Source organism: Leptodactylus fuscus, chromosome 3, assembly GCF_031893055.1.
Source record: "Leptodactylus fuscus isolate aLepFus1 chromosome 3, aLepFus1.hap2, whole genome shotgun sequence".
NCBI classification, from domain to species: Eukaryota; Metazoa; Chordata; class Amphibia; order Anura; family Leptodactylidae; genus Leptodactylus; species Leptodactylus fuscus.
Window position 1 is genome coordinate 95,671,192 of NC_134267.1, and position 26,664 is coordinate 95,697,855.

A 26,664-nucleotide genomic window follows, 5' to 3' on the forward strand; every position below is an offset into this window, starting at 1 on the left:
GGGTAGAGAACCTTCGTTCCTCAGCTGCTGTGAAACTACAACTCCCAACATGCTCCATTTACTTCCATGGGAGTTCCAAGAACATCAGTGCAAGTATGCATGCTAGGAGTTGTAGTTTTGCAACAGTTGGAAAGCCGAAGGTTCCCTACTAGAGATGAGCGAGTAGTACTCGATCGAGTAGGTATTCGATCGAATACTATGGTATTCGAAATACTCGTACTCGATCGAGTACCACTCGCTGTTCGAATGGAAAAGTTTGATGCAGAACCAGCATTGATTGGCCGAATGCTATACAGTCGGCCAATCAACGCTGGTTCTTCTCCTATCTTTAGAAGTCTTCTCCGTGCAGCTTCCCCGCGTCTTCTTTCTCTTCATTCACTCTGCCAGGCATCGGGCCTGGGCAGAGCCGACTGCGCATGTCCGCTCTGGACGCTGCAAGGAGAAGACTGCTCGGAGGATCCAGCCCGACCCTCACTCGTGGACTTGGTAAGTATAATTTGATCGAATGTTGCCTACCCCTGAAACGAGCATTTTCTCCCCATAGACTATAATAGGGTTCGATATTCGATTCGAGTAGTCGAATATTGAGAGGCTACTCGAAATGAATATCGAGTTTTTAACTAATCGCTCATCTCTAATAAATATCTTTAAAAATAAAATCTCGATTCTGGCACATAAATCCTGAAACAACAATATATACAACCTATAATATTTATAATGTAAAGTAGGATAACATACCATTTAATAAAGATACAGTAAATCTGGCCTAAGATTCAACCTACTGTGTGTCTTAGGTGAGTATCCATAATGCTTCCCTCACACATTGTGCACATTTCCAATCGCTGTACCTTTTAGGTTGGGGAACTCTTTGAATTGCATATAAAGTGCATGGAAACACTATTTTAGCACTATTGAAGGCAGAGCCAGAAGTGGATCCTGTAATACACTCCACCACAGGAGTTTTAAGAGTATGTATACTGTAGATTAGATGCGGTGAAATTTCTAATATAAATTACATAATCACTAAGGTTGAGCTGATCTTGAAATTTCAGGATCATTTTTAAAATCCAATTTCCGATCATTTTCCATCTGAACCCGATCCCAATCCCAATTCCGATCCCAATGCAAGTCAATTGAATTTGTCTTAATTATCAAAGATCGGATTTTAAAAACGATCCTATTCACTACAATAATACAATATTTTGTTTTTTAAAAACGATCCTATTCACTACAATAATACAATATTTTGTTTTTTAATAAACTGTATTTTACTTGACAATAAAAACGCCACTTGCAATTATTAGTACATTTCTAGTCTTGTAAAGCTATCCAGTAAATTGCCTAATTTTCATTACTTGCTTCTTAGCATGCAATTGTCATGGGAAGACAAGCGAATGCTACTACGATCAAGAAGTTGCAAATAAGAATCTGAGTTTGAATATTAATGGAAAATACATTGGAGGGGGAGTTTGTGTCAACTGTACTCAGAATACTGCTGGAGTAAATTGCGAGACCTGTATCGATCGCTTTTACCGACCGCAATGGGTACAGTATATAATACATTCTATATTCACTAGTAATTCCATTAACAATTTTTTTGTACAATAAATAAATGCACAGCTAGTAAACAGCATTATAGACATATCCATACCATAGACAGGATGAGGTCATTGATGTCCAAGGCAAATAATCTAAATGTATTTTCTCACCCTTGACCTCTGAAGTTCAGTATGATTTCTCATCATACCCTAGAATTTACAACACTATCAACAGTTGTACAGACTATAGAAATTTAAAAAAGACTTGTGATCTCTCCTTACATGGCTATTTTTAGTAAATACTTGCATTTCCCATGAAACACCAATTCTAGATCATCTTTCCTCATATCTCTCTAATGTGACCTGTAAATTTAATGTGTCTTACCATTCTCCTTGTCAAGACAGCCCTCACTGGGCAATATGAGCGTGAGTATGGACATCCTAAACTGGTGGCACCCAGTTGGCAACTTGCACAACAGAGGTAAAAGAAAAGATAAATCCAGAATTAGTATATTGTGCGTGGGAATAAATTCTTCACCAGACATGTCAGGAGAGGTGGCAGATCCTCATTAAAGACAAAATGATTTTTTTTTTTTATTTATATGGATATTTTGATCTGTATATTTTAATTTTCTTACTTATTTGGTGCCAAAGATTTGCATTGCCTAATCCTTATGTCCGCAGATTACTTTCCATTCAGTCCTCATATTTTATTTCCTAGTAAGATTAAGCAATAAAGTATTTGACTAAATGCTGCCACCTCACATAGATCTTTAAAATGTTATGCTATTTGATTTTGGAACAACCAAATATAAATAAATTAACCATTTTCATTGCTTTATTAGGTGCTTCCAAATCACCCAAACCCTTGTCGGCCATGTAATTGTGATCCAGTAGGCTCATTACATGATGTATGTGTCAAGAACATTAAAGAAGTCACTGAAGGTAACAACTAAACTCTATTATATGTGCTACAAGCAAAAAAAAAATTAAAATAAAACTAATTATTCCATGCGCTATAATTATTCCCCTTGTTAATAATGTCATATCGCAAACTATTCAATATATACTGACCAGCATGATGTTAGATTAAATGTCCATTGCCAAAAGTCAGTGAACTTGATGTGAAACTTCACTGCCCTAGACCAACAAGTATTGTCAAGTTTACTATCCAAGGTTAAAATAAATTCAAACAACTCATGTTATTTAGTGATGTATGTTGTAAGTGTCATGTACGGGTCATCCTAGCACATGAAGCAAGTGCGGCTGTCAGGATGGACTAACTTCACTCACTCAATCTTGCACTTACCCCTCACTCAGGCTGCAAATTGAGCATAAATCACATCCTAACACAGTCCATGAACCCCAAATACATGATGCCACCGCCACTATCTTGACAGTCTCAAACACACCGCAAAACGAGTAATGGGTCCATAGAACAAAACAAAATAACTTTAGATTTTACAATGTAAGGGTGCATTCACACTACGGAACGCCAGCGTGTATCACAGCCGTACACGCCGGCGTTACAGCAGGGCTGCCGGACACTTCCCATTCATTTCTATGGGAGCCGGCATGCGAGCGCTCCCCATAGAAATGAATGGACTGCTTTTTTCCATTCATTTCTATGGGGAGCGCTCGCATGCCGGCTCCCATAGAAATGAATGGGAAGTGTCCGGCAGCCCTGCTGTAACGTCGGCGTGTACGGCTGTGATACACGCTGGCGTTCCGTAGTGTGAATGCACCCTAATACCCTAGGGGTTCAGTGCTATCTCTCTCTCTCTCTCTCTCTCTCTCTATATATATATATATATATATATATATATATATATTTCAAATGACACAAAATGCAAACTGATTTAAAATAATGGCCTGAAAAACAGAGTACAGTCTTTAGTTCCAGGAATTTGGAAGGTCTCTGTTGATGGAGTTGGACACACCCAGCTCTGTTAGCTGATGCCACAGTTGTACGGTATCATAGTCTCTTAAGTCTTTTATACCCACACCTCCCTGCCAGGATGCCCCCTTCCTCTTACTCCAGAAGTTATCTTCATTTGTAAAAGAGGAATTCCTTTCTTTTCTTTGGACAGCTGTGTCTCTCTCTCTATATATATATGGGGCCTAACTTCAGGGGCCCCAATCTCATAATGGCAGGAGACCAGTGATATGTAACATGCACAGCATTCTTCTCCTGTGGGTGGAGAGGGGACGTGCCAAATTTCACCTAAATCTGGTGAGAACTGTGGCTTTGTATAGAGCTGGCAACTACAGATTTTGAGTTTTATATACAGTCCTATGAAAAAGTCTGGGCACCCCTATTAATCTTAATAATTTTTAGTTCTAAATATTTTGGTGTTTGCAACAGCCATTTCAGTTTGATATATCTAATAACTGATGGACACAGTAATATTTCAGGATTGAAATGAGGTTTTTTGTACTAACAGAAAATGTGCAATATGCATTAAACCAAAATTTGACCGATACAAAAGTATGGGCACCTCAACAGAAAAGTAACATTAATATTTAGTAGATCCTCCTTTTGCAGAGATAACAGCCTCTAGTCGCTTCCTGTAGCTTTTAATCAGTTCCTGGATCCTGGATGAAGGTATTTCGGACCATTCCTCTTTACAAAACAATTCAAGTTCAGTTAAGTTTGATGGTCGCCGAGCATGGACCGCCCGCTCTCTAATGATCTGAAAACAAAGATTGTTCAACATAGTTGTTCAGGGGAAGGATACAAAAAGTTGTTGCAGAGATTTAACCTGTCAGTTTCCACTGTGGGGAACACAGTAAGGAAATGGAAGACCACAGGGACAGTTCTTGTTAAGCCCAGAAGTGGCAGGCCAAGAAAAATATCAGAAAGGCAGAGAAGAAGAATGGTGAGAACAGTCAAGGACAATCCACAGACCACCTCCAAAGAGCTACAGCATCATCTTGCTGCAGATGGTGTCCCTGTGCATCGGTCAACAATACAGCGCACTTTGCACAAGGAGAAGCTGTATGGGAGAGTGATGAGAAAGAAGCCGATTCTGCACGTACGCCACAAACAGAGTCGCCTGAGGTATGCAAAAGCACATTTGGACAAGCCAGCTTCATTTTGGAAGAAGGTCCTGTGGAATGACGAAACAAAGATTGAGTTGTTTGATCATACAAAAAGGCGTTATGCATGGTGTCCAAAAAAACAGCATTCCAAGAAAAACACTTGCTACCCACTGTAAAATTTGGTGGAGGTTCCATCATGCTTTGGGGCTGTGTGGCCAATGCCAGCACCAGGAATCTTGTTAAAGTTCCACTCAGTATCAGCAGATTCTTGAGAATAATGTTCAAGAATCAGTGACGACGTTGAAGTTACACCGGGGATGGATATTTCATCAAGACAATGATCCAAAACACCGCTCCAAATCGACTCAGGAATTCATGCAGAGGAACAATTACAATGTTCTGGAATGGCCATCCCAGTCCCTAGACCTGAATATCATTGAACATCTGTGGGATGATTTGAAGCGGGCTGTCCATGTTCGGCGACCATCTAACTTAACTGAACTTGAATTGTTTTGTAAAGAGGAATGGTCCAAAATACCTTCATCCATGATCCAGGAACTGATTAAAAGCTACAGGAAGCGACTAGAGGCCATTATCTTTGCAAAAGGAGGATCTACTAAATATTAATGTCACTTTTCTGTTGAGGTGCCCACACTTTTGCACCAGTCAAATTTTGGTTTAATGCATATTGCACATTTTCTGTTAGTACAATAAACCTCACTTCAATCCTGAAATATTACTGTGTCCATCAGTTATTAGATATATCAAACTGAAATGGCTGTTACAAACACCAAAATATTTAGAACTAAAAATGATTAAGATTAATAAGGGTGCCCAAACTGTTTCATAGGACTGTATATAGATATTGCTTAAATAATACACATAAGTTGTGATTTATCCAGTTTAAATTTCAATATACTGTAAATGAAGCAAAAAGAAAATTAACATATAGTTTCCCATCATACTAGAAACAGAGAAAACGAAGAGATGGTTTTCAGAGAAAACTAGCTGATGGGGCACTTCCTCCAGAATGTGCTGATTTAAGTGGCAAATCACCATACAAAGTAGATTTGTTAATAACCCACAAATGTAAACCCTGTACTATCCCGTTCAGTTAGCAATTGCACATTTGACATTCATTATACTACACTTCTGTTATTCACTAAGCAGAACAGCACTTTTTTGCTGGGGAATATTTCTTCAAATGAAGAGTAAAAGGAATTGCAAGCTGCATGAGGCAGAACGCTGAATATGTTTATACTAAAACGGAGCTCTTCTATTAAACTGTGAATGTGAATGAAGCCTTCATAGAATGATTTTAATGTGGATGGAATTTGCCCATTTTCTTTAAATATTATAAAGTGCAATGAACAAGGAGCTGCTGAGAAATGGTTATCCTTGTATAATTTGTGAATGACAAGTAATACACATATATGTAGCATATTATAATAATGCATATTTTATCTTTATGTGTCTTTTAAGATTTTAATTTACATTTTACTGAAAATTGGATTTCAGATATAGTTGTAAACTAAGCTCGTATAATAATCCATCCAGTTTTTTTCATATATAATACTTGAATTGTGAGACAGAACATCAATGATAAACTGGCTATAGCCTAAATGTGAAATGCACAGCTGGCTTATTCATTGCCACTCTAGTAAACGCTCTATGTTTATCTGCTGCCATATTTTGTGAGGCCACTATTAACATTCTTGGCTATTTTCTTGTTCTGAACAGCATATAAATTATTTGCTGCGTTTCCCTGGATGTGAGCACCTATTCTTTTATTTGACGGGTCTGGAACAGTCTACAGCCTGGCAAAGCTATAATGTACTTGTAGTACAAAGCATTTTTAAAATGAGTCAACATGAAAAGATCTCAGAGAGGTTATACATAAGGATATCTCCTTAGCGAGCCCTAAAATACATATTCAAGTTTTTAACACTACAAATATTAGCTCTCTCCCTTCCATCTCTATATCTCCCATTGTATTTTATGGAATATGAGTACACATTGGCCACTGTTGCATACTCCTTCCCCCTACCATGAATACGAAGGGGGGGACCCAAAAGTTTCCAGAAAAGTTGTTTTTGAAACGTATATTTATTTTTTTTTGTACAAATTTCCTTCAATCTCCTTCAAAGTACTCTCCTTTAGCGGCAATACACTTGTCAAATCTCGTCTGCCATTGTTCAAAACATTTTTTAAACTCATCTACTTTGATGTCTGCAAGCACCTCCGTCGTTTTCCTCTTCACCTCCTCCACGTCGGCGAAACGCTTCCCATTGAGGTTCCTCTTCATTCGTGGGAATAAAAAAATGTCACTGGGAGCCATATCGAGTGAATAGGGTGGGTGGGGCAAGACAGCCATGCTGTTCTTTCCATGAAAGTGGTCACCGAGATGGCGGTGTGGGCTGGGGCATTGTCGTGGTGGAAAAACCAATCACCACACTGCCACATTTCAGGCCTTTTTCGCCGCACATTGTTGCACAACCTCTTGAGAAACTCCAAGTAGAAAACCTGGTTGATGGTCTGACCTGTTGGAATGAATTCCGAGTGCACAATCCCTTTTGCATCAAAAAAACAAATGACCATTGCCTTCACATTGGACTTCACTTGACGAGCGATGGCTGGACAAAACAGCTATTGCAAGAAAATTCACTGCAGGTAGATGAAACCTTCCACATCAACGCCGCTTGGCACACTGACTGAGAAGGCGTGGTTGAACAAATAACTAGCTGCAGAATCGCGTACTATGAAAACTTTGCACGCAGAAGCCTCATTCTGGAAACTTTTGGGTCCCCCCTCGCATACTTGAGTGTAGTGATAAGGCAACAATGACCCTCCATGTCTGTACTTGTATCAGGACCTGCCAGAGGCAAAGGGCCTTCCAAAACATAACAGAGTTATTATAAATTTATTATTATTTGGGACATCCCATGACAGCAGAGTTTTATGGTGTTTTTACCAATTGTTGAGGCTCTTTTTAATTAATGTTTTAATGTTGTGGGGTTTTTTTTTTACTATTTTTTATGCAGCTAGATGTTATTTTAAAGTTTATAGTGAAATATGAAATACAATACACTAATAACACTTTTAACTGGCATTTTCTTCATTATGTTTTTGGAATTTTATGCAAAATGCAGCATGCTGTGGGTATGGCATTCTAAAAATATTTTCCCATACACTTCTCTACAGGACTAGAAAAACATGAAAAAAACCACTTGTTTTAAGTGTTACAACTCAAACCATGTCCAAAAAAAAGTACTGTGCTAAAATGCTAAGCAAAAAAATGCAGTGGAGTATAGTAAAAATGTACAAATTTCCCTTTTTTACCATGAAAGAAATGGCAATGAATATGTGAGAGAAGAAAGTCTTGTTGAAAGGTTTTCTCAAAACCACTGCTCACAGATTTTACGTTAAAACTTATTGCTAATTATTGGCTGGTCTACTCTGCACCGCGTAGTTGTTGTTTTATGACTAATACAACACGCTCTCGGCATAGTGTGTTTTGGCATTCTTCTCTAAAGATCTTCAAAAACACAAGAAAAAGCATATTCTAAATGTTACAAAATAGAAAATACCACATGAAATTCTTTATTCTATAATAATGTTTTAATTGGTCACTAAACTTTCAACAAAATTTTGATAAATCAATAGTAGATTGCATAGTAGCACTGGGGTGGATTTATAGCAAGCATAGAATCAGAATCAAAGAAGCTTTATTGGCACATCCGAATAGACATTTGGCATTGCCAAAGCAAGTAGAGTTGGGGAGGGTTTGGGGTTAGGGGAGAAAGTGGTGAGTATGGCGGATGGGGGTGGGGCAGGCGTAGAGTGGATGGGTGGTGGTTGGGCGCGTGATTTTAGGTATAATAGTCCTTGGAGTCTCATCTTCTCCTCAGTTGGTGGCAGGTGGACACGTACTGGGCAGCGATCGTCACAGTGGACTCCTCTTCTCACAGTAGCACGTAACACTGGGGTGGATTTATTATACCTTGTGCAGCTTTCAATTTTTGTGTAAAAAGCTGCCTTTGCCACCTTCCCAAGCAGGGAACATGCAGGACTGAATAACACAGAAATCTGGCATAAATTATACAAGAAATGTACACCAGCTAGGAGCTGACATATATTTCTCTTCCAGGTCAGTCTGGTGAAGGGTGCATGTGATATACAAGGAGGTGTGTGCCTTGTCATACATAAGGTGCACCCACTACCAATTCAGGGCTTATGAAGACTAGCGTTAATAATGCCAGTCTACATAAATGTTCCCCAGTGTGGACAATAATAGATATTTCTAATTCATATGTAAATAAAACTACAAGCTTTGAAATTCTTTTTAAATTACTTTATTCCAGGAACTTAATATAACAACTTTTTTGTGTTTCTTGATCCTACATCTGCCTTAACAACAGACATGTGAAAGCCATATGAAGGATCAGACACTTCAAAACTTTGATGTTTTCCCTTCCAAACCTAACAATACTAGCCTATGGCCATTCAGTACTCTACCTTCACTTCAAATAGTCGGATACTGGCTGGTACTGAACTCTTCCCACCTCCCCTGGTGGTGATGGGTTCTGGGTAATAGTCAGGGGGTTAGTACAAGCCCTTATACTTGATAGCACTAAGAATCAGCTACAGCAATGGGCAACTGTCAGTAACACGCAATACAGTATTAAAAACAAACTGAAATAAAATTACTGAAATAATTCCCCCCTCAGTCAACTCAACTCACAAATCAACAAAGAAGTCCCTGCATTAACATCCGTGTTTATGGTTACTAGTGGTAATTAATAGAGATAAGCGAACAGTGTTCTATCGAACACATGTTCGATCGGATATCAGGCTGTTCGATGTGTTCGATTCGAATCGAACATCACGTGGCAAACTCCAAAAAAATGTGATTCCCCTCCCACCTTCCCTGGCGCTTTTTTTGCACTAATAACAGCGCAGGGGAGGTGGGACAGGAACTACGACAACGGGGGCATTGAAAAAAATCGGAAAAAGTCATTGGCTGCCGAAATCAGGTGACCTCCATTTTAGACGAATAGTGGATTTCAAATCCGGGTCATATGAGAATGTGAACTTTGTGACTAAGAGACAGGGATAGCTGTACAGGCAGGGATAGCTAGCGATAACCTTTATTTAGGTAGGAATGTTATTAAAAATAACTTTTTGGGGCTCTATCGGGTGTGTAATTGTGACTTTTGAGATAAACTTTTTCCCATAGGAATGCATTGGACAGCGCTGATTGGCCAGAGTACGGAATTCGACCAATCAGCGCTGGCTCTGCTGGAGGAGGCGGAGTCTAAGATCGCTCCACACCAGTCTCCATTCTGGTCCGACCTTAGACTCCGCCTCCTCCAGCAGAGCCAGCGCTGATTGGCCGAAGGCTGGCCAATGCATTCCTATGGGTATGCAGAGACTCAGCAGTGTTGAGCCAGTTCTGCTCAACTAAAAAGTTAGCTTGCGAAAATCGCAAGCTGACAGGGATTTCCATGAAATAAAGTGACTTTTATGCCCCCAGACATGCTTCCCCTGCTGTCCCAGTGTCATTTCAGGGTGTTGGTATCATTTCCTGGGGTGTCATAGTGGACTTGGTGACCCTCCTGAGACGGATTTTGGGTTTCCCCCTTAACGAGTATATGTTCCCCATAGACTATAATGGGGTTCGAAACCCGTTTGAACACTCGAACAGTGAGCGGCTGTTCGAATCGGATTTCGAACCTCGAACATTTTAGTGTTTGCTCATCTCTAGTAATTAACAGTAGGTCAGTGACCTACTATCAATGGTCATTTGTAACCCCAATCAAATACAGAAGTCTAAACCAGTCAATGCCATTGCTGGGCCCATTCAATATCTGTAGAAATGATGGACAGAGGGTGCCGGACCTCCCATTTATATGAAAGGTTGGATCCTACATTCATAGCAGGCTCTGCCCAGCAATTTATTGCCAATCTGTGAGTCAGTCTGACAACTAATCCTTGTCCAAAACATATTTGCCGTGCATGCCACATGAAATTTATTGCTTAATGGGAAAAATAACATCAAGTAAAATTAGTTACATGAAGATTAAAACATAACTGTTTATTAAAATGTGACATATCTAATTTATCTAGACTTGCTACCTGGATCCTGTTATTGTAAACCTGGATATGCAGGAGAAAAATGTAATCAATGTGATCTAGGATACAAAGGATATCCAAACTGTGTACAATGTAACTGCAGCGTTTCAGGCAGCATAAATGAAGATCCCTGTGTTGACCCATGCATTTGCAAGGTAATGGTTTTATGTCTATGAAGAAACTTTGCACAGTAATGATCCAAAGCTTACCTGCTTTCAAACAGCGAAATGTTCATCAATGTTGTCTCCTGCCAAAATATTAAAAAAATTATAATTCTAAAGGCAGGAAATCTTCTGTATTTAATGATGGAAACCTTAAATGTACAAATATTTCAGACTATTTTTGTGGGTATGGTATTGGGTAGCTGTTCCTCTTTTATATAAAAAGCATGTAACTATCTCTAGTTTATGCTTGTATCTTGGGGACTATAGTACTTTGCAATTCTAAAATATAAAATTGTATTTATTTTATGAGAGTTTACTTATATTGAGAGAATACTCTTTGCATGTTGCTCTCAAAGATATTGATATAAAGCTTGGTAGACCAAATATTCAGTACTTTACACGTCAGTGGAGTTTTGGTGGTTGAATGTCAATATGTAAATGTCTTCATTAGTAAACGTTGTATATACATTGCAAACAGAAAATGACTCTATAACTAGGATGGAAATATGGTCTTACACTACATTCGCAGGAACGTTGTAAATAAATTTTACAATAGGTGTTTTTTTTTTCCTTTCAGTCTCTGTGAATGGGGGCTATCCACATGAAGGATATTTTGATGGTTCGTTGTCATGCTCTATTTTGTCTATTTTCCTGGACTTCTCCACACACTATAATGTATGATAGATCTGAGAAAACATGGGTGTAAAAGGCCCATGAGAAATTGACATTTTTCGAAGCCAGTTGGGTTAATGTAGGCTTCATTTAGGCTACATTCATGTGACAGTGAAAACTGGCCATGTGATGTCTTTTTTTAATGGATGTCACACTGCAGCATTAATTTCACTGTCAGTAAATGGGGGCTATTCTCATTTTGAAAATATATATCATGTTCTATTTTCGGTCATTTTGACGGATCCTCCCATACACTGCCCCTCGTGTGCAAGATAGCCATGAGAAATGGATGTTTTTCTTTGCTGTTTTGCACCCTGATCGTCTTCATCTAGCCTAAGTGTTACAATGGTTAGTAAACATCATAACAATTGGCAGACATTTACAATATATGTGTATAAAGTATATACTGTCAATACTTAGTGAAATAAGTGACTTGACAAATGAATAGCATGATAAAGAACTCTGATATGATATCAGTTGCCATAAAGTCAGGATTTATTTCTTCTAGGAAAACGTGGCAGGAAATAACTGTGGTGTATGTAAGCACGGATTCTTTAACCTTAAGCGTGACAATCCCCGGGGATGTGATCAATGCTTCTGTTCTGGAGTTTCAAATATCTGCATTGACTCTCGTCTTTCTTATACCAATGTAAGTGCATTCATATATTTAAGTATAATGAAATTTAATATATACTAGAAGGAGGACCCGGCTTCGCACGGGTATATTACATGTTATGTGTGTGTAGTGGCCCCATAAGAATTGTCCAATTTTGCACTGGTGTATTTTGTATGTGGTTTGTGTGTATGTCCATAAGCGTCATGTGATTATGTGTATCTCATTTTGGATGTCAGTGAAAAACCTGTGATCAGTTGTTATGGATACCTGGAGTAAAGCTGTATCTAATCCTTCCCCGTGTAGTACTGTGTTTAGATGCAAGTGTCTAATCCTTGTTGGTGTGGTACTTTGTGCAGATGCACATATCTAATCCTCCCCATGTGATATTGTGTGAAGAGGTGCGTATCTAATCCTCCAGTAAGTGAAACTGTTTGCAGACGCACGTATCTAATACTCTGGTGTGTGGTACTGTGTGCAGATGCGCATATCTAATCCTCCCCCATGTGGAACTGTGTGCTGAGACGCGTATCTAATTCTCTGGCATGTGGTACTGTATGCAGAGGCCTGTATCTAATCCTCCCCTGTGTGGTACTGTGTTCAGATGCACGTATCTAATCCTCCCCTGTGTGGTATTGTGTGAAGAGGCGCGTATCTAATCCTACGGCGTGTGGAACTGTGTGTAGGCGCACGTGTCCAATCCCCCGGCATGTGGTACTGTGTGTAGACGCGCGTATCTAATCTTCCCCCGTGTGGTACTGTGTGCAGACGTGCGTGTCTAATCCTCCCCCGTGTGATACTGTGTGCTGAGATGCGTATCTAATTCTCTGGCTTGTGGTACTGTGTGCAGAGGCATGTATCTAATCCTCCAAAGTGTGATACTGTGTGCACACACGTATCTAATCCTCCCCTGTGTGGTACTGTGTGAAGAGGCGCATATCTAATCCTACTGCATGTGGTACTGTGTGCAGACGCGTGTATCTAATTCTATGGCGTGTACAACTGTGTGCAGACGTGCGTATCTAATCCTCTGGAGTGTGGAACTGTGTGTAGACGTGTGTATTTAATCCTACGGCATGTGGTACTCTGTGCAGACGTGTGTATCTAATCCTATGGCGTGTACAACTGTGTGCAGACGCGCGTATCTAATCCTCTGAAGTGTGGAACTGTGTGTAGACGCGCGTATCTAATTCTACGGCATGTGGTACTGTGTGCAGACGCACGTATCTAATCCTCTGAAGTGTGGAACTGTGTGTAGACGCGCGTATCTAATTCTACGGCATGTGGTACTGTGTGCAGACGCGCGTATCTAATCCTCCCCCATGTGGTACTGTGTGTAGACGCGCGTATCTAATCCTACGGCATGTGGTACTGTGTGCAGACGCGTGTATCTAATCCTGTGGCGTGTACAACTGTGTGAAGACACGTGTATCTAATCCTCCCCTGTGTGGTATTGTGTGAAGAGGTGCGTATCTAATCCTACAGTGTGTGGAACTGTGTGTAGAAGCATGTATCCAATCCCCCGGCATGTGGTACTGTGTGCAGACGTGCGTATATAATCCTATGGCATGTGGTACTGTGTGTAGACGCGCGTATCTAATCCTCCCCCATTTGGTACTGTGTGCTGAGACGCGTATCTAATTCTCTGGCTTGTGGTACTGTGTGCAGAGGCATGTATCTAATCCTCCAAAGTGTGGTACTGTGTGCACACACACGTATCTAATCTTCCCCTGTGTGGTATTGTGTGAAGGGGCGCGTATCTAATCCTTCGGCGTGTGGAACTGTGTGTAGAAGCACGTATCTAATCCTACTGCATGTGGTACTTTGTGTAGACGCGCGTATCTAATCCTATGGCGTGTACAAATGTGTGCAGACGCTCGTATCTAATCCTCTGGAGTGTGGAACTGTGTGTAGACGCGCGTATCTAATCCTTCGGTATGTGGAACCGTGTGCAGACGTACGTATCAAATCCTTCAGTGTGTGGAACTGTGTGCAGAAGTGCGTATTTAATTCTCTGGTTTGTGGGACTGTGTGCAGACCCGTGTATCTAATCCTCTGGCGTGTGATACTATGTGCTGATCTGTGTATCTAATCCTCTGATGCGTGTATCTCAGTCTGGATATCAGTGTTGTATTGTGCATGTGGAGTGACCGTGTGTATTGCAGTTGGAATATGAGTGAAAGTCTTGCAGGTTTGTATTGGCTAAGGGGGGGGGGGCACTGTGTTTGGAATGCTGTATCTCAGCAACGGTACGTCCGAGCGAGTTGGAGTCTCATCTTAAACCTTCCCGGATATCTGAAGTATCTCTGTACCAAATTTGGTGAAGATCGGTCCAGTCGTTTGGTTAGAGCACAGACAGACAGACAGACAGACGGACAGACAGACAGAAATTCATTTTTATAATATAGACTAGAGGGAGGACCCGGCTTCGCATGGGTATATTACATGTTATGTTTGTGTAGTGGCCCCATAAGAATTGTCCAGTTTTGCACTGGTGTATTTTGTATGTTGTTTCTGTGTATGTCCATAAGCGTCATGTGATTATGTGTATCTCATTTTGGATATCAGTGAAAAACCTGTGATCATTTGTTATGGATACCTGGAGTAAAGCTGTATCTAATCCTTCCCCGTGTAGTACTGTGTTTAGACGCAAGTATCTAATCCTTGTTGGTGTGGTACTGTGTGCAGATGCACATATCTAATCCTCCGGCGTGTGGTACTGTGTTCAGATGTGTGTATCTAATCCTCCCCTGTGTGGCATTGTGTGAAGAGGCACGTATCTAATCCTCCGGTAAATGAAATTGTGTGCAGACATGCATATCTAATCTTACGGCATGTGGTACTATGTGCAGACGCGCGTATCTAATCCTCTGGCGTGTGGTATTGTGTGCAGACAGGTGTATCTAATCCTCTGGCGTGAGGTACTGTGTGCAGATGCACGTATCTAATCCTCCCCCGTGTGGTACTGTGTGCTGAGATGCGTATCTAATTATCTGGCATGTGGTACTGTGTGCAGAGGCATGTATCTAATCCTCCAAAGTGTGGTACTGTGTTCAGACGCATGTATCTAATCCTCCCGTGTGGTATTGTGTGAAGAGGCGTGTATCTAATCCTACGGCATGTGGAACTGTGTGTAGACGCACGTATCTAATCCTACAGCATGTGGTACTGTATGCAGACGCGTGTATCTAATCCTATGGCGTGTACAACTGTGTGAAGATGTGCGTATCTAATCGTCTGACATGTGGAACTGTAAGCAGATGCGCGTATCTAATCCTACGGCATGTGGTACTGTGTGCAGACGCATGTATCTAATCCTACGGCATGTGGTACTGTGTATTGAGACGCGTATCTAATTCTCTGGCTTGTGGTACTGTGTGCAGAGGCTTGTATCTAAACCTCCAAAGTGTGGTACTGTATGCAGACACACGTATCTAATCCTTCCCTTCCTCTGGTGTGTGGAACTGTGTGAAGATGCGCGTATCTAATCCTCCCCTGTGTGGTATTGTGTGAGGAGGCGTGTATCTAATCCTACGGCAAGTGGAACTGTGTGTAGACGTGCATATCTAATCCTACGGCATGTGGTACTGTGTATTGAGACGCGTATCTAATTCTCTGGCTTGTGGTACTGTGTGCAGAGGCTTGTATCTAAACCTCCAAAGTGTGGTACTGTATGCAGACACACGTATCTAATCCTTCCCTGTGTGGTATTGTGTGAAGAGTTGCATATCTAATCCTATGGCGTGTGGAACTGTGTGTAGACACGTGTATCTAATCCTTTGGCGTGTGGTACTGTGTGCAGATGCGTGTATCTAATTCTTCCCTGTGTGGTACTGTGTGCTGATGCGCGTATCTAATTCTCTGGCTTGTGGTACTGTGTGCAGAGGCATGTATCTAATCTTCCAAAGTGTGGTACTGTATGCAAACACATGTATCTAATCCTCCCCTGTGTGGTATTGTGTGAAGAGGCATATATCTAATCCTACGGCATGTGGTACTGTGTGCAGACGCGCGTATCTAATCCTCTTGCGTGTGGTACTGTGTGCAGATGCGCGTATCTAATCCTCCCCTGTGCGGTACTGTGTGCAGATGCACATATCTAATCCTCTGGCATGTGGTATTGTGTGCAGATGCGCGTATCTAATCCTCCCCTGTGCGGTACTGTGTGCAGATGCACATATCTAATCCTCTGGCATGTGGTACTGTGTGTAGAGGCATGTATCTAATCCTCCAAAGTGTGGTACTGTGTGCAGACACACGTATCTAATCCTCCCCTGTGTGGTATTGTGTGAAGAGGTGCGTATCTAATCCTACGGCATGTGGAACTGTGTGTAGACGCGCGTATCTAATCCTACGGCATGTGGTACTGTGTGCAGACGCGTGTATCTAATCCTTCCTGTGTGGTACTGTGTGCTGAGACGTGTATGTAATTCTCTGGCTTGTGGTACTGTGTGCAGAGGCATGTATCTAATCCTCCAAAGTGTGGTACTGTGTGCAGACACATGTATCTAATCCTCCCCTGTGTGGTACTGTGTGAAGAGGCGCGTATCTAATCCTACGGCATGTGGAACTGTGTGCAGATGCGCGTATCTAATCCTCTGGCGTGTGGTACTGTGTGCAGATGCGTGTATCTAATCCTCTGGCATGTGGTACTGTGTGCAGACGCATGTATCCAATCCCCCAGCGTGTGGTACTTTGTGCAGACGCGTGTCTCTAATCCTTCGGCATGTGGAACTGTGTGCAGAAGCACGTATTTAATCCTCTGGTTTGTGGGACTGTGTGCAGACGCGTGTATCTAATCCTCTGGCGTGTGATACTGTGTGCTGATCTGTGTATCTAATCCTCTGATGCGTGTATCTCAGTTTGGATATAAGTGTTGGGTTGTGTATGTGGAGTGACCATGTGTATTGCAGTTGGAATATGAGTGAAAGACTTGCAGGTTTGTATTGGCTAGGGGGGGGGGCATTGTGTTTGGAATGCTGTATCTCAGCAATGGTACATCCGAGCGAGTTGTAGTCTCGTCTTAAACCTTCCCGGATACCTGAAGTATCTCCGTGCCAAATTTGGTGAAGATCGGTCCAGTCGTTTAGTTCGCATTAGAGCACAGACAGACAGACAGACAGACAGAAATTCATTTTTATAATATAGGGAGATAATTATTGCTGATGACAAATCTTCAATTATGATACAAACATTTTGATGCTAATTAATACATATAATGACACAAATATTTCAAAAATTAACAATTTTCCTGGGGTCATCGTATTCTGATGCCTATAACTTTTTGACTGTTTTGTTGACTGATCTTGCGCCTATGCCTAGATCTTGCGCCTGCCTAGAGTGTGGCTGCATGTGTTTACAGCTGCTGAAACTAAACTGATCTTTCTCTATCCCGTCCTTTTTTGTTCACTTTTTTCTATTACTATAAGGAGTATTAGTATAAGAACTTACCATGGGCTGGAATTTGATGCAGAAACTCTTATAAAGAAATCCTTTTTGAGCCTTTTTGTCTGAAGCATGCCTCCACACAGACAAGGAAGACTGGTTTACACTAAGGAGACACTATTACACCTTAGAAGCATGCTGCAGGGCAAGCTGGACAAGCATGCTCTTACCATCCCCCACGAACTAATAAGGAGACTTAGAAAACGCAGAAAACGCGGAAAACGAGCCGGCATACTGAGACGCGAAGGAAGAAAACGCAAAAAGCGTGTGATCCCGTCCATCATTATGGGGAATGTGAGATCAATTGTGAATAAGATGGATGAACTGACAGCACTGACCAGACATCAACAGGAGTTTCGTGAGTGCAGTATGATGCTGTTTACAGAGACTTGGCTTACTGAAATCACTCCGGACATACTTGCCTCCCTGGAGGGCTTCAAACTTCTTCGGGTGGACAGAACACTGGAGAGCGGTAAGCGAATAGGCGGAGGAATTGCAATATTTGTCAATGAGAGATGGTGTAATCCAGGACATATTGTGGTTAAGAAACAATTGTGTGGAAAGGATATTGAACTGCTAGCCGTGGGCATGAGACCTTTTTACCTGCCAAGGGAACTATCACATGTTATTGTACTAGCTGCCTATGTCCCCCCCTCTGCTAAAGCTGACGCTGCCTGTGAAGTCCTCCATGCTGTTGTGAGTGAGCTGCAATCATCTCACCCCCATGCCCTGCTCCTAGTGTCTGGAGACTTCAACCATGTCTCAGCATCCACTCTACCAGGCTTCACACAGTATGTAACCTGCCATACAAGAGACAACAAGACGCTGGACTTGCTCTTTGCCAATGTAAGGGATGCATATAACTCATCTGCCCTACCACCCCTAGGCAGATCAGATCACAACCTGGTACATCTGCGACCCACATACATTCCACTGGTGCGCAGAGAACCGGCGGTTACCCGTACCGTGAAGATTTGGTCAGAGGGAAGTGTCGAGTCTCTAAGGGACTGCTTTGATATAACTTTATGGGAAGTGTTTCAAGACTCATTTCCAGAGGACATTGAGGGACTCACACATTGCATAACGGACTACATTAATTTCTGTGTGGACAGCACGGTACCAACTAGGAAGGTGAGGTGTTTCTCCAATAACAAACCATGGATTAACTCTGAGATTAAAACTCTCCTCAAGCAAAAAAAGAGAATTTTTAGGTCTGGGGACAAAGATGGCCTGGGGGCGGTTCAGAAACAGCTGAGACAATTGATCAGGGAAGGGAAAGCCAACTACAGACGGAAGATGGAGCTACAGATGGGGGAGGGTAGAATCTCTGAGGTGTGGGACAGCCTTAAGGCAATTTCAGGACACAAGGAAAAGACAAGGCACCGAACAGTAGGGGACAGGAAGTGGCTTAACGAGCTTAATCTATTCTTCAATAGATTCGACTCCAAGCAAATGCTCCCCCCACCAGCATGTCAGCTAACCGCCCTCCCCTCACACACCAAGACCCAACCCCCACCGACCTGCGGTCAACTGCAATCTGACTATCTGATCCTGCAGGAGTCTCAGGTGTGTAAGGAAATGAAGAATATTAGAGCGAACAAAGCGGGGGGACCTGATGGTATAAGCGCAAGAGTTCTTAAAATGTGCAGTGACCAGCTGTGTGGTATTATAACGCACATGTACAATATGAGCCTGAAGCTGGGGGTGGTACCTCAACTGTGGAAAACATCTTGCGTGGTACCAGTCCCAAAGAAACCCAACCCGATGGGCTACAATGACTACCGACCTGTAGCACTGACATCACACCTAATGAAGGTCCTAGAGAGACTGGTCCTGACACACCTACGCCCCCTAGTGAGCTCCGCTCTGGACCCCCTCCAGTTTGCCTACCGGCCAGGCATTGGGGTAGAGGACGCCATCATCCACCTTCTTCACAGAGCTCTCTCTCACCTGGAGAAACCCGGGAACACTGTGAGAATAATGTTCTTTGATTTCTCCAGTGCGTTCAACACCATTCATCCAGGGCTACTGAGGGAGAAGCTGAACCTTGGTGGTGTGGACCATCACCTGTCCAACTGGATCCTAGACTTCCTGACAAACCGCCCTCAGTATGTGAGAGCCCAGGACTGTGTGTCTGACACTGTGATCTGTAGTACGGGGGCACCTCAAGGTACAGTTCTTGCCCCATTCCTCTTCACACTGTACACTGCTGACTTCAGGCACAACTCATCCAGCTGTTACTTACAGAAGTACTCCGATGACTCTGCTATAGTCGGCCTTATCACTGATGGCGATGATAGGGAATACAGAGACTTAAACCGGGATTTTGTTGAATGGTGCCAGCAGAACCAGCTCAGGATTAATGCTGGGAAGACCAAGGAGATGGTGGTGGACTTTAGTAAACGGAGAGGTGCTCCGACCCCGGTGGAGATACAAGGAACATGTATTGAGATAGTCAGGACCTATAAGTACCTGGGCGTGCTCCTCAATAATAAACTAGACTGGGCTGATCACCTGGAGGCGCTGCACAGAAAGGGCCACAGCAGACTCTACCTGCTCAGGAGGCTGAGGGCCTTCGGAGTCCAGGGGACACTTCTTAGGGCCTTCTTCAACTCTGTGGTTGCCTCAGCCATCTTTTTCGGTGTGGCCTGCTGGGGAAGCAGTATATCAACCAGGGACAGAAATAGACTTGACAGGCTGATCAGGAGGGCCAGCTCTGTCCTGGGGAGCCCCTTGGACCCAGTACAGGTGGTGGGTGACAGAAGGATACTGTCTGTGGTGACCTCCATGCGGGGGAACAAATCCCACCCCATGTATGGGACCCTGATGGGACTTGGCAGCACTGTAAGCGACCGTCTGCTTCACCCCAAGTGTGAGAAGGAGCGCTATCGCAGGTCCTTCCTTCCAACCGCGACCAGGCTGTATAATCTACATCAGACCAAACGAAGAGCTCTCCGCACAGAGAACTAATGATTATGAGGATGATCATGAGGTCTTCCTCTTTCTCTTCTGTTTTTCCTTAGCTGCCATGGACTATCTTCTCTTCTCAGCTTATCTGTGTCTACGTCTGTAACATATTACTCTGTATTATCCTGTATCTGTATTACTATGCTGCTGTAACACGCTGAAATTTCCCCAAGGTGGGACTATTAAAGGATTATCTTATCTCTTATCTTATCTTGACTGAGATAAGTCAGGTCTCTTTATCTGTGGGGCAAGTTGTATATTTTATATTGGCACCAATAATTATTTTAAATCACTTTTTATTTCTATTATTTGGGGAAAGTGAGATGACCAAAATACATTAACCACTTCCGGACCGCCCATAGACTATATACGTCCGGGAAGTGGTTGCGTAGTTCTGACAGGACGTACCTGTACGTCCAGTCATAACACAGTAGCTGCACAGAGATCGTGCAGCTACTGAAGCTGGGAGCCGGCTGTAACTTCAGCCGGAGCTCCCACAGAGATGACAGGGAAGATTTATTACCTCCCCTGCCTTCTCAATCGCTATGTATACAGCACTCAATCAGCGCTGTATACACAGCTATGGACGCTGCCATAATTCAGCTGCCCTCTGACCCGGCGGTCACGTGCTCCGCCGGGAGCAGCATTTTGCAAGAGCTGCTGGGTCCTACAGGACCCAGATCAGCTCAGTAAGCTGTATATACAGTGTGCAGGAGGCTGGATTCTTCCTGCAACTGGGGTTAAATGTACCAGCCCCAGTTATAGGAGAAATCAGCCTCTAGTACAAAGAAAAAAAAAAAAAAGTGATCAGATGTCCCCAAAGGTCTCTTATCACCTTATGGGGACACAATCTGAAAAAAAAAAAATATAACAAAGTTTTTTTTAAAAAATGTAAGTAAAATAATAACAAAATTAATAATACGCTAATAAAACGCTGTTATTAAAGGTAATAGTCCCACCCCCGACGACACCATACAAAATTAAAATTACCGTAACGGAGAGGAAAAACTATTTTATAAAGTTTTTCAGTGACACTTAGTGTTATTAAATAAAAAAAATATTAATAAATTGAAAACCAGACACAATTTCCCTCCTATTATGTTTATATTTTCCTGGATATAAAAAAAATGAAAACACATTTGAAAATAATAACAGCATAATAAAAATAAAGCCCTATGTGTCCCCAAAAAAAGACGCAAAAATTAGTTGACTGAGACATACGGGAAAAATGTTACACCCCTCAAAACCGCACATACAAAATAAACCTAAAATGTGTCTGGTCCTGGACCACAAATTGGCCCAGTACTGAAGTGGTTAAGCTGCGCATTGCAATATACATATGATTTTTTTACGGGGTTCACCCTTCAGGATAAATAATGCTCTTTTTGGATAGTGCAGACTTATACACATATCAGTATATCTTACATGTTTATTTGTTTTTATTTTGTTTACACTATCTGAGTTTTTTGTAATTAAAAAGTGGGCTATTTTTTTTTATTTTTTAAACTTTTTTATTTTTTTTACTTTTTAATGTTTGTTACTTTCTTCCCGTCACACCTGGGTTCTGCTGATTCCCAGTGCAATGTACTGTAATACATCGCAAATTATATAGCAGTACATTGCACATAGGCTCCCTATGTGCAATAGAGATAGGCAGTGAGGAGGCAGCCAAACAGTAAGCATGGAGAAAATAGATAGAAAGTAAATGTGACAGAGATACTGATTTGCATGTCATTTTTGAGACCATGAATGGACAGTCACAAAAAAGTAATTGTGAATTCAAACACTCAATGGTATATATGTAACAACTGTTTATTTTACCAGATCATTGACATGAATGGATGGTACCTTACTGAATTGGATGGTAACATCAAAGTTTCACCTACGAAGGATAAATTTGATGGCCCTCAGCAACTAAGTATTAGAAGATTAGATGCCCGATCCCAAGGCCTACTGGATGTGATTTATTGGTCAGCACCAGCTTCATACTTGCACAGCAAAGTAGGTCTCATTTTAACACTTTGTTTTCCTAATTTACCTTTCATTGCTACTTTTGACCATGAATCTAGGTGTAGTGTTTTGGGATTTCGAAAAGAAATGTGGTTAAGGTATTTCAAACTAATGTCTATGTGAAATTACAATATGGTATCTAATAGACTTTCTAAATTTCACAGTACTGCAAGTATAAAATGAATACTGCCAGTTATAATAAGTATACTTCCCAAATAAGTGTGGCTGTACCCTGCTTTGATGATGAGGGTGAAAAACATACAGCTGTTTGTTTTATAAAGTTTGAAAACTTTTGAATACAATACAATGTTGTATTTTTTAGATATGAATGCATGCTGCTAAAATATCCAAGAAAAATAGCACTATTTTGGGACAATCTACTTCAATGGGCTGTTATTTTATGACATCACAGAACAGGATAATGTGGAGGTTCTATTATGATTTCACAGAGCATTGGACTCCCCCCACACACACACACCCCCACACACACATTGGTAGAGCTTTAGCTCGCACATTCATTTGCATGAGGCCTTAGTTATGTGATGTGCGCTCAGTGTCGGACTGAAGGGCCCTCCAGTGTCTTCTGAGGGCCCACCCAACAGCTTCCTGCTAAAAGCCTATACCATGGCTCTTTCAATGACAACATATGTGCTGATTGCAATATTTTCTGTGTTACTGAGTGTGTTCCCAGTATAGTCATCCCCTCTAGTACTGTGCAGGCACCATTAGCTCCATGACCAGTTCATGGGGAATGAAACGGCCATGGAACACTTCACATAAGTGCAAGATTATAGTGAAGTAGTTGTGATACAGACATAGCACACAGATTTGCCAGCAGGAATTTAGAGCCCCCACCACACAGTATAATGCTCCACATGGTATTTACTGATCCACAGTGCCTTCTACATTATAAAATGTTAACCTGAGTCCCCCATAGTGACCCCACATGGCATATAGTGCTCCACACAGTATAATGCTCCCCAGAGCCCCCACAAAGTATAATACCCCTTAGTGGTCCTACATAATATAATATGCTCCCTAGCAGCTCCACAAAACATAATATGTCCTACAAAGTATAAAAGGCACCTCACAACGCCCATCAGTGTAATGCTCCACATTGCCCCAACACAGTACAATATGCTCAACAAAAAAGTGGCCTCAACTACCGTGTTTCCCCGAAAATAAGACAGTGTCTTATATTAAATTGTCACTCTAAATATAGGACCTGTCTTATTTTCGGGGGGTGCCTTATTACAACCGGAAGTCATGCCGGCACTTCCTTAGTGGAGTGTCAGCATGACTGCCGGTTGTAGGTAGTGTAGTGTAGGGGAGGGGGGAAGTTATCATACTTACCTTTCCCTTCTTCCTAGCAGCGCTGGTGCTGCTGTTCGTCCTGGAAGTGGTGAGCGGGGCTTAGCTAGGCTTCGGGGGGCGGGGATTAGCTAGGCTTCAGGGGGCGGGGCTTAGCGGAGCTTTGCAAGCTCCACTTCACTGACACAGCAGCCGTGCTCTATGCTCCGTGTGCACAGGAAAGCCGGCTGCTGCCTCTTCTGTATGGCAGCTGCTGTCTCTGCCTCTGGGATGAGCTGGGAGAGCTCATCCTACAACAGCAGAGGCAGCAGCCGGCTTTGCTGTGCACACGGAGCACAGATCATGGCTGCTGTGTCAGTGCAGTGGAGCTCGCTAAGCCCCGCCCACGAAAGCTACGCTAAGCCCCGCCCCAAAACATACGCTAAGCCCCGCCCCCAAAACCCCGCACACCACTGTCCGGCATGCCTTTTTTTCGGGGGATGCCTTATATTAGGCAATTCAACAGAAACCCCCGCATGCCTTACTTTCAGGGGGTGTCATATTTTTGGGGAAACATGGTAGTATAATATGCTCCCTAGAGCCTGCCCCCCAACACAGTATAATGCTCTATAGTGGCCCCCTCACAGTACAATATGCTCCCAAGAAGTCCTACAAAAAATTACATGCCCCACACCGCACTGTATAATACACTCTTTACAGCCTTCCTCGCCAGTATAATACTCCATAGTAAACCTTGAGCGGATTTAGGCAAAACCTCTCAAAATTCATTTTGACGACTATTTCTCAGGTTTTCCCATTCATTTTAGTGCTATTACTATAATCTGGGATCTCTTCAGACCCCAGAGTATAATAATCAGAGTCAGAGGTGAGGGAAAATAAACAGTTATACACTCCTTGCCTTACCTCTCCTTGGTATCTGAGTGTTGCTCTGTTGTCTCCATCGGCTTCTTCTTCAGGTTTGCCAGCATGCCCTTCATTACCTCTGAGGCTCAGTTACAGTAAAAATGTTTGTGATTTTTACAGACCTTCTCTAGGCAGGCTTCTATTGCAAAGGGATCCAGGTGGCCCCTTTTGGGATGAGGGTCCTAGGCACAACCCATACTGCCTAAAGGCACAGCGCTGGTGGGCCAGTCCCAGCCTGTGTGTGCTGAATGTTACAGTATACATCCAAATTTATAATAGGCTACCAACATTTATATGGTGACGTAATAAGTGTTCATACATTTATCCTTTTCCCTGCTTAATTTTTAGAAGATATTATTTTATAGAAGATCACTGGAGAGTTACTTAAATGTATCATTTATGTGTCAGTCCATTGTCAGTCCTTATAGAAATCCCAATTTCAAGTATACATGCTTCAAGCTTTAAACCAGTGACAAAAGCAAAGTATTTCATCCGCTTCACTGATATTTATTATCTTTATTTTATCTCCATGTTCCCACTCAGTGAATGGAATAATCATAACACTATGTACAAATCGTTTTAACATACAAGCCTTCTTTTTTCTTCCCCAGTGTAATAGTTTGGTCTTTTGTGATTTAGTATCAGCCTTTTCTGTCTGAATGAAACAATTTGACTTAATAAGTGAACCATATAAATTTTTGATACTTCAATAATACTGAAAGCTCTTACAAATTACCACAGTACATCTTAACTGTCATGTTACATCATGTGAATTATAGTCATGATGACATTTTTTACTCCAATGATTAAGTAGCTTACCATCACAATGACTCCGGTAGGTTTGACTTGTTATTTATTTATTTAGAATTTATTTCTGACAGGGGACGCACATTACAAACTGCAATAAAAGGAGGCTGAAGGAGAAGTGGTATTATAGCGTATGAGGAGATTGGATCGGTTAGCTCTTGATAATGGCTTATTCTTCAGGAACTAAGAGGAGAACATATCAGTTAATTGATATTTACAGCAAAATTATTTTATTTTTATTTATTTTTGCTTACTTATAAAGCACCATCATATTCCACAACGCTTTACAGGTATTGCCAATCACTGTCTCATATATGGCTCACAAGCTACATTCCCTATTAGCATGTCTTTTGGAAAATACCTTATAATATGCTATAAAATGTTTACATTTATTAACGTTTCCAATGTTTTTATAAGTGGTATAAATATCAAAAAGAAAAATCAACTGAAAAAATGCAAATTTTTCATACTTGGGTATTTTAAATCTAAATTATAAAACCTAATTTTAGAATATATTGTTAGTAGATATGAGGAAGCCAGTTCATTATGAGTTTTCCATCTTTGGCCAAACCTGAGATTTTTGGAGCTTACACCCATGAATCACTATTATACTCCAAAGTTTCTTCAGAATATGATACGCAAGGTTTAGGGTATTTATGGTAAAATATTAAAACTCATACTCACCCTCCTTTAGCTCTCCTGGGCTACCTGGTGTATTATGATGCATGTTCCACTATGTCTTCAGCTGTTTTTTTTTTCTTCTGTGACATCACAGGTCCAGGGGGACCACTCAGTCCTGTGATTGGGTCTGGAGTGCACCAATGTAATGACTTTAAGATGGGGCACTTTGTTGGACTGAGAAATACAGCGAATTGCTCCTCATCTAAACCTAGCTGTTAGGGGGTGTTGGGAGAAGTGGTTACCTGAGCACTCAAAAACACAGAGAACAGGCTCTGTAAGGCCCAGGAAGACCAGAAGAAGAGAGGATTATTTGATCCACAGAGAAGCATGAGAAGCTCCCGCAGTTTCCTTGCCCACCATTCAGGCACAATCGGCACCT

General features: G+C 41.8%; 1 protein-coding gene across 8 annotated transcripts in view; it reads left to right on the forward strand.

The window, feature by feature from the left end:
* Nucleotides 1-26,664, forward strand: part of LAMA2 (laminin subunit alpha 2) — a 593,715-nt gene that overhangs the window by 201,337 nt on the left and 365,714 nt on the right. For all 8 annotated transcript variants that reach the window (XM_075268017.1, XM_075268020.1, XM_075268018.1 and 5 more), the window contains exons 8-12: nt 1,367-1,545; nt 2,384-2,483; nt 10,707-10,867; nt 12,057-12,197; nt 22,398-22,574. In XM_075268017.1, the coding sequence (XP_075124118.1) occupies nt 1,367-1,545; nt 2,384-2,483; nt 10,707-10,867; nt 12,057-12,197; nt 22,398-22,574 (758 nt within the window). The remainder of the gene's footprint in view (nt 1-1,366; nt 1,546-2,383; nt 2,484-10,706; nt 10,868-12,056; nt 12,198-22,397; nt 22,575-26,664) is intronic.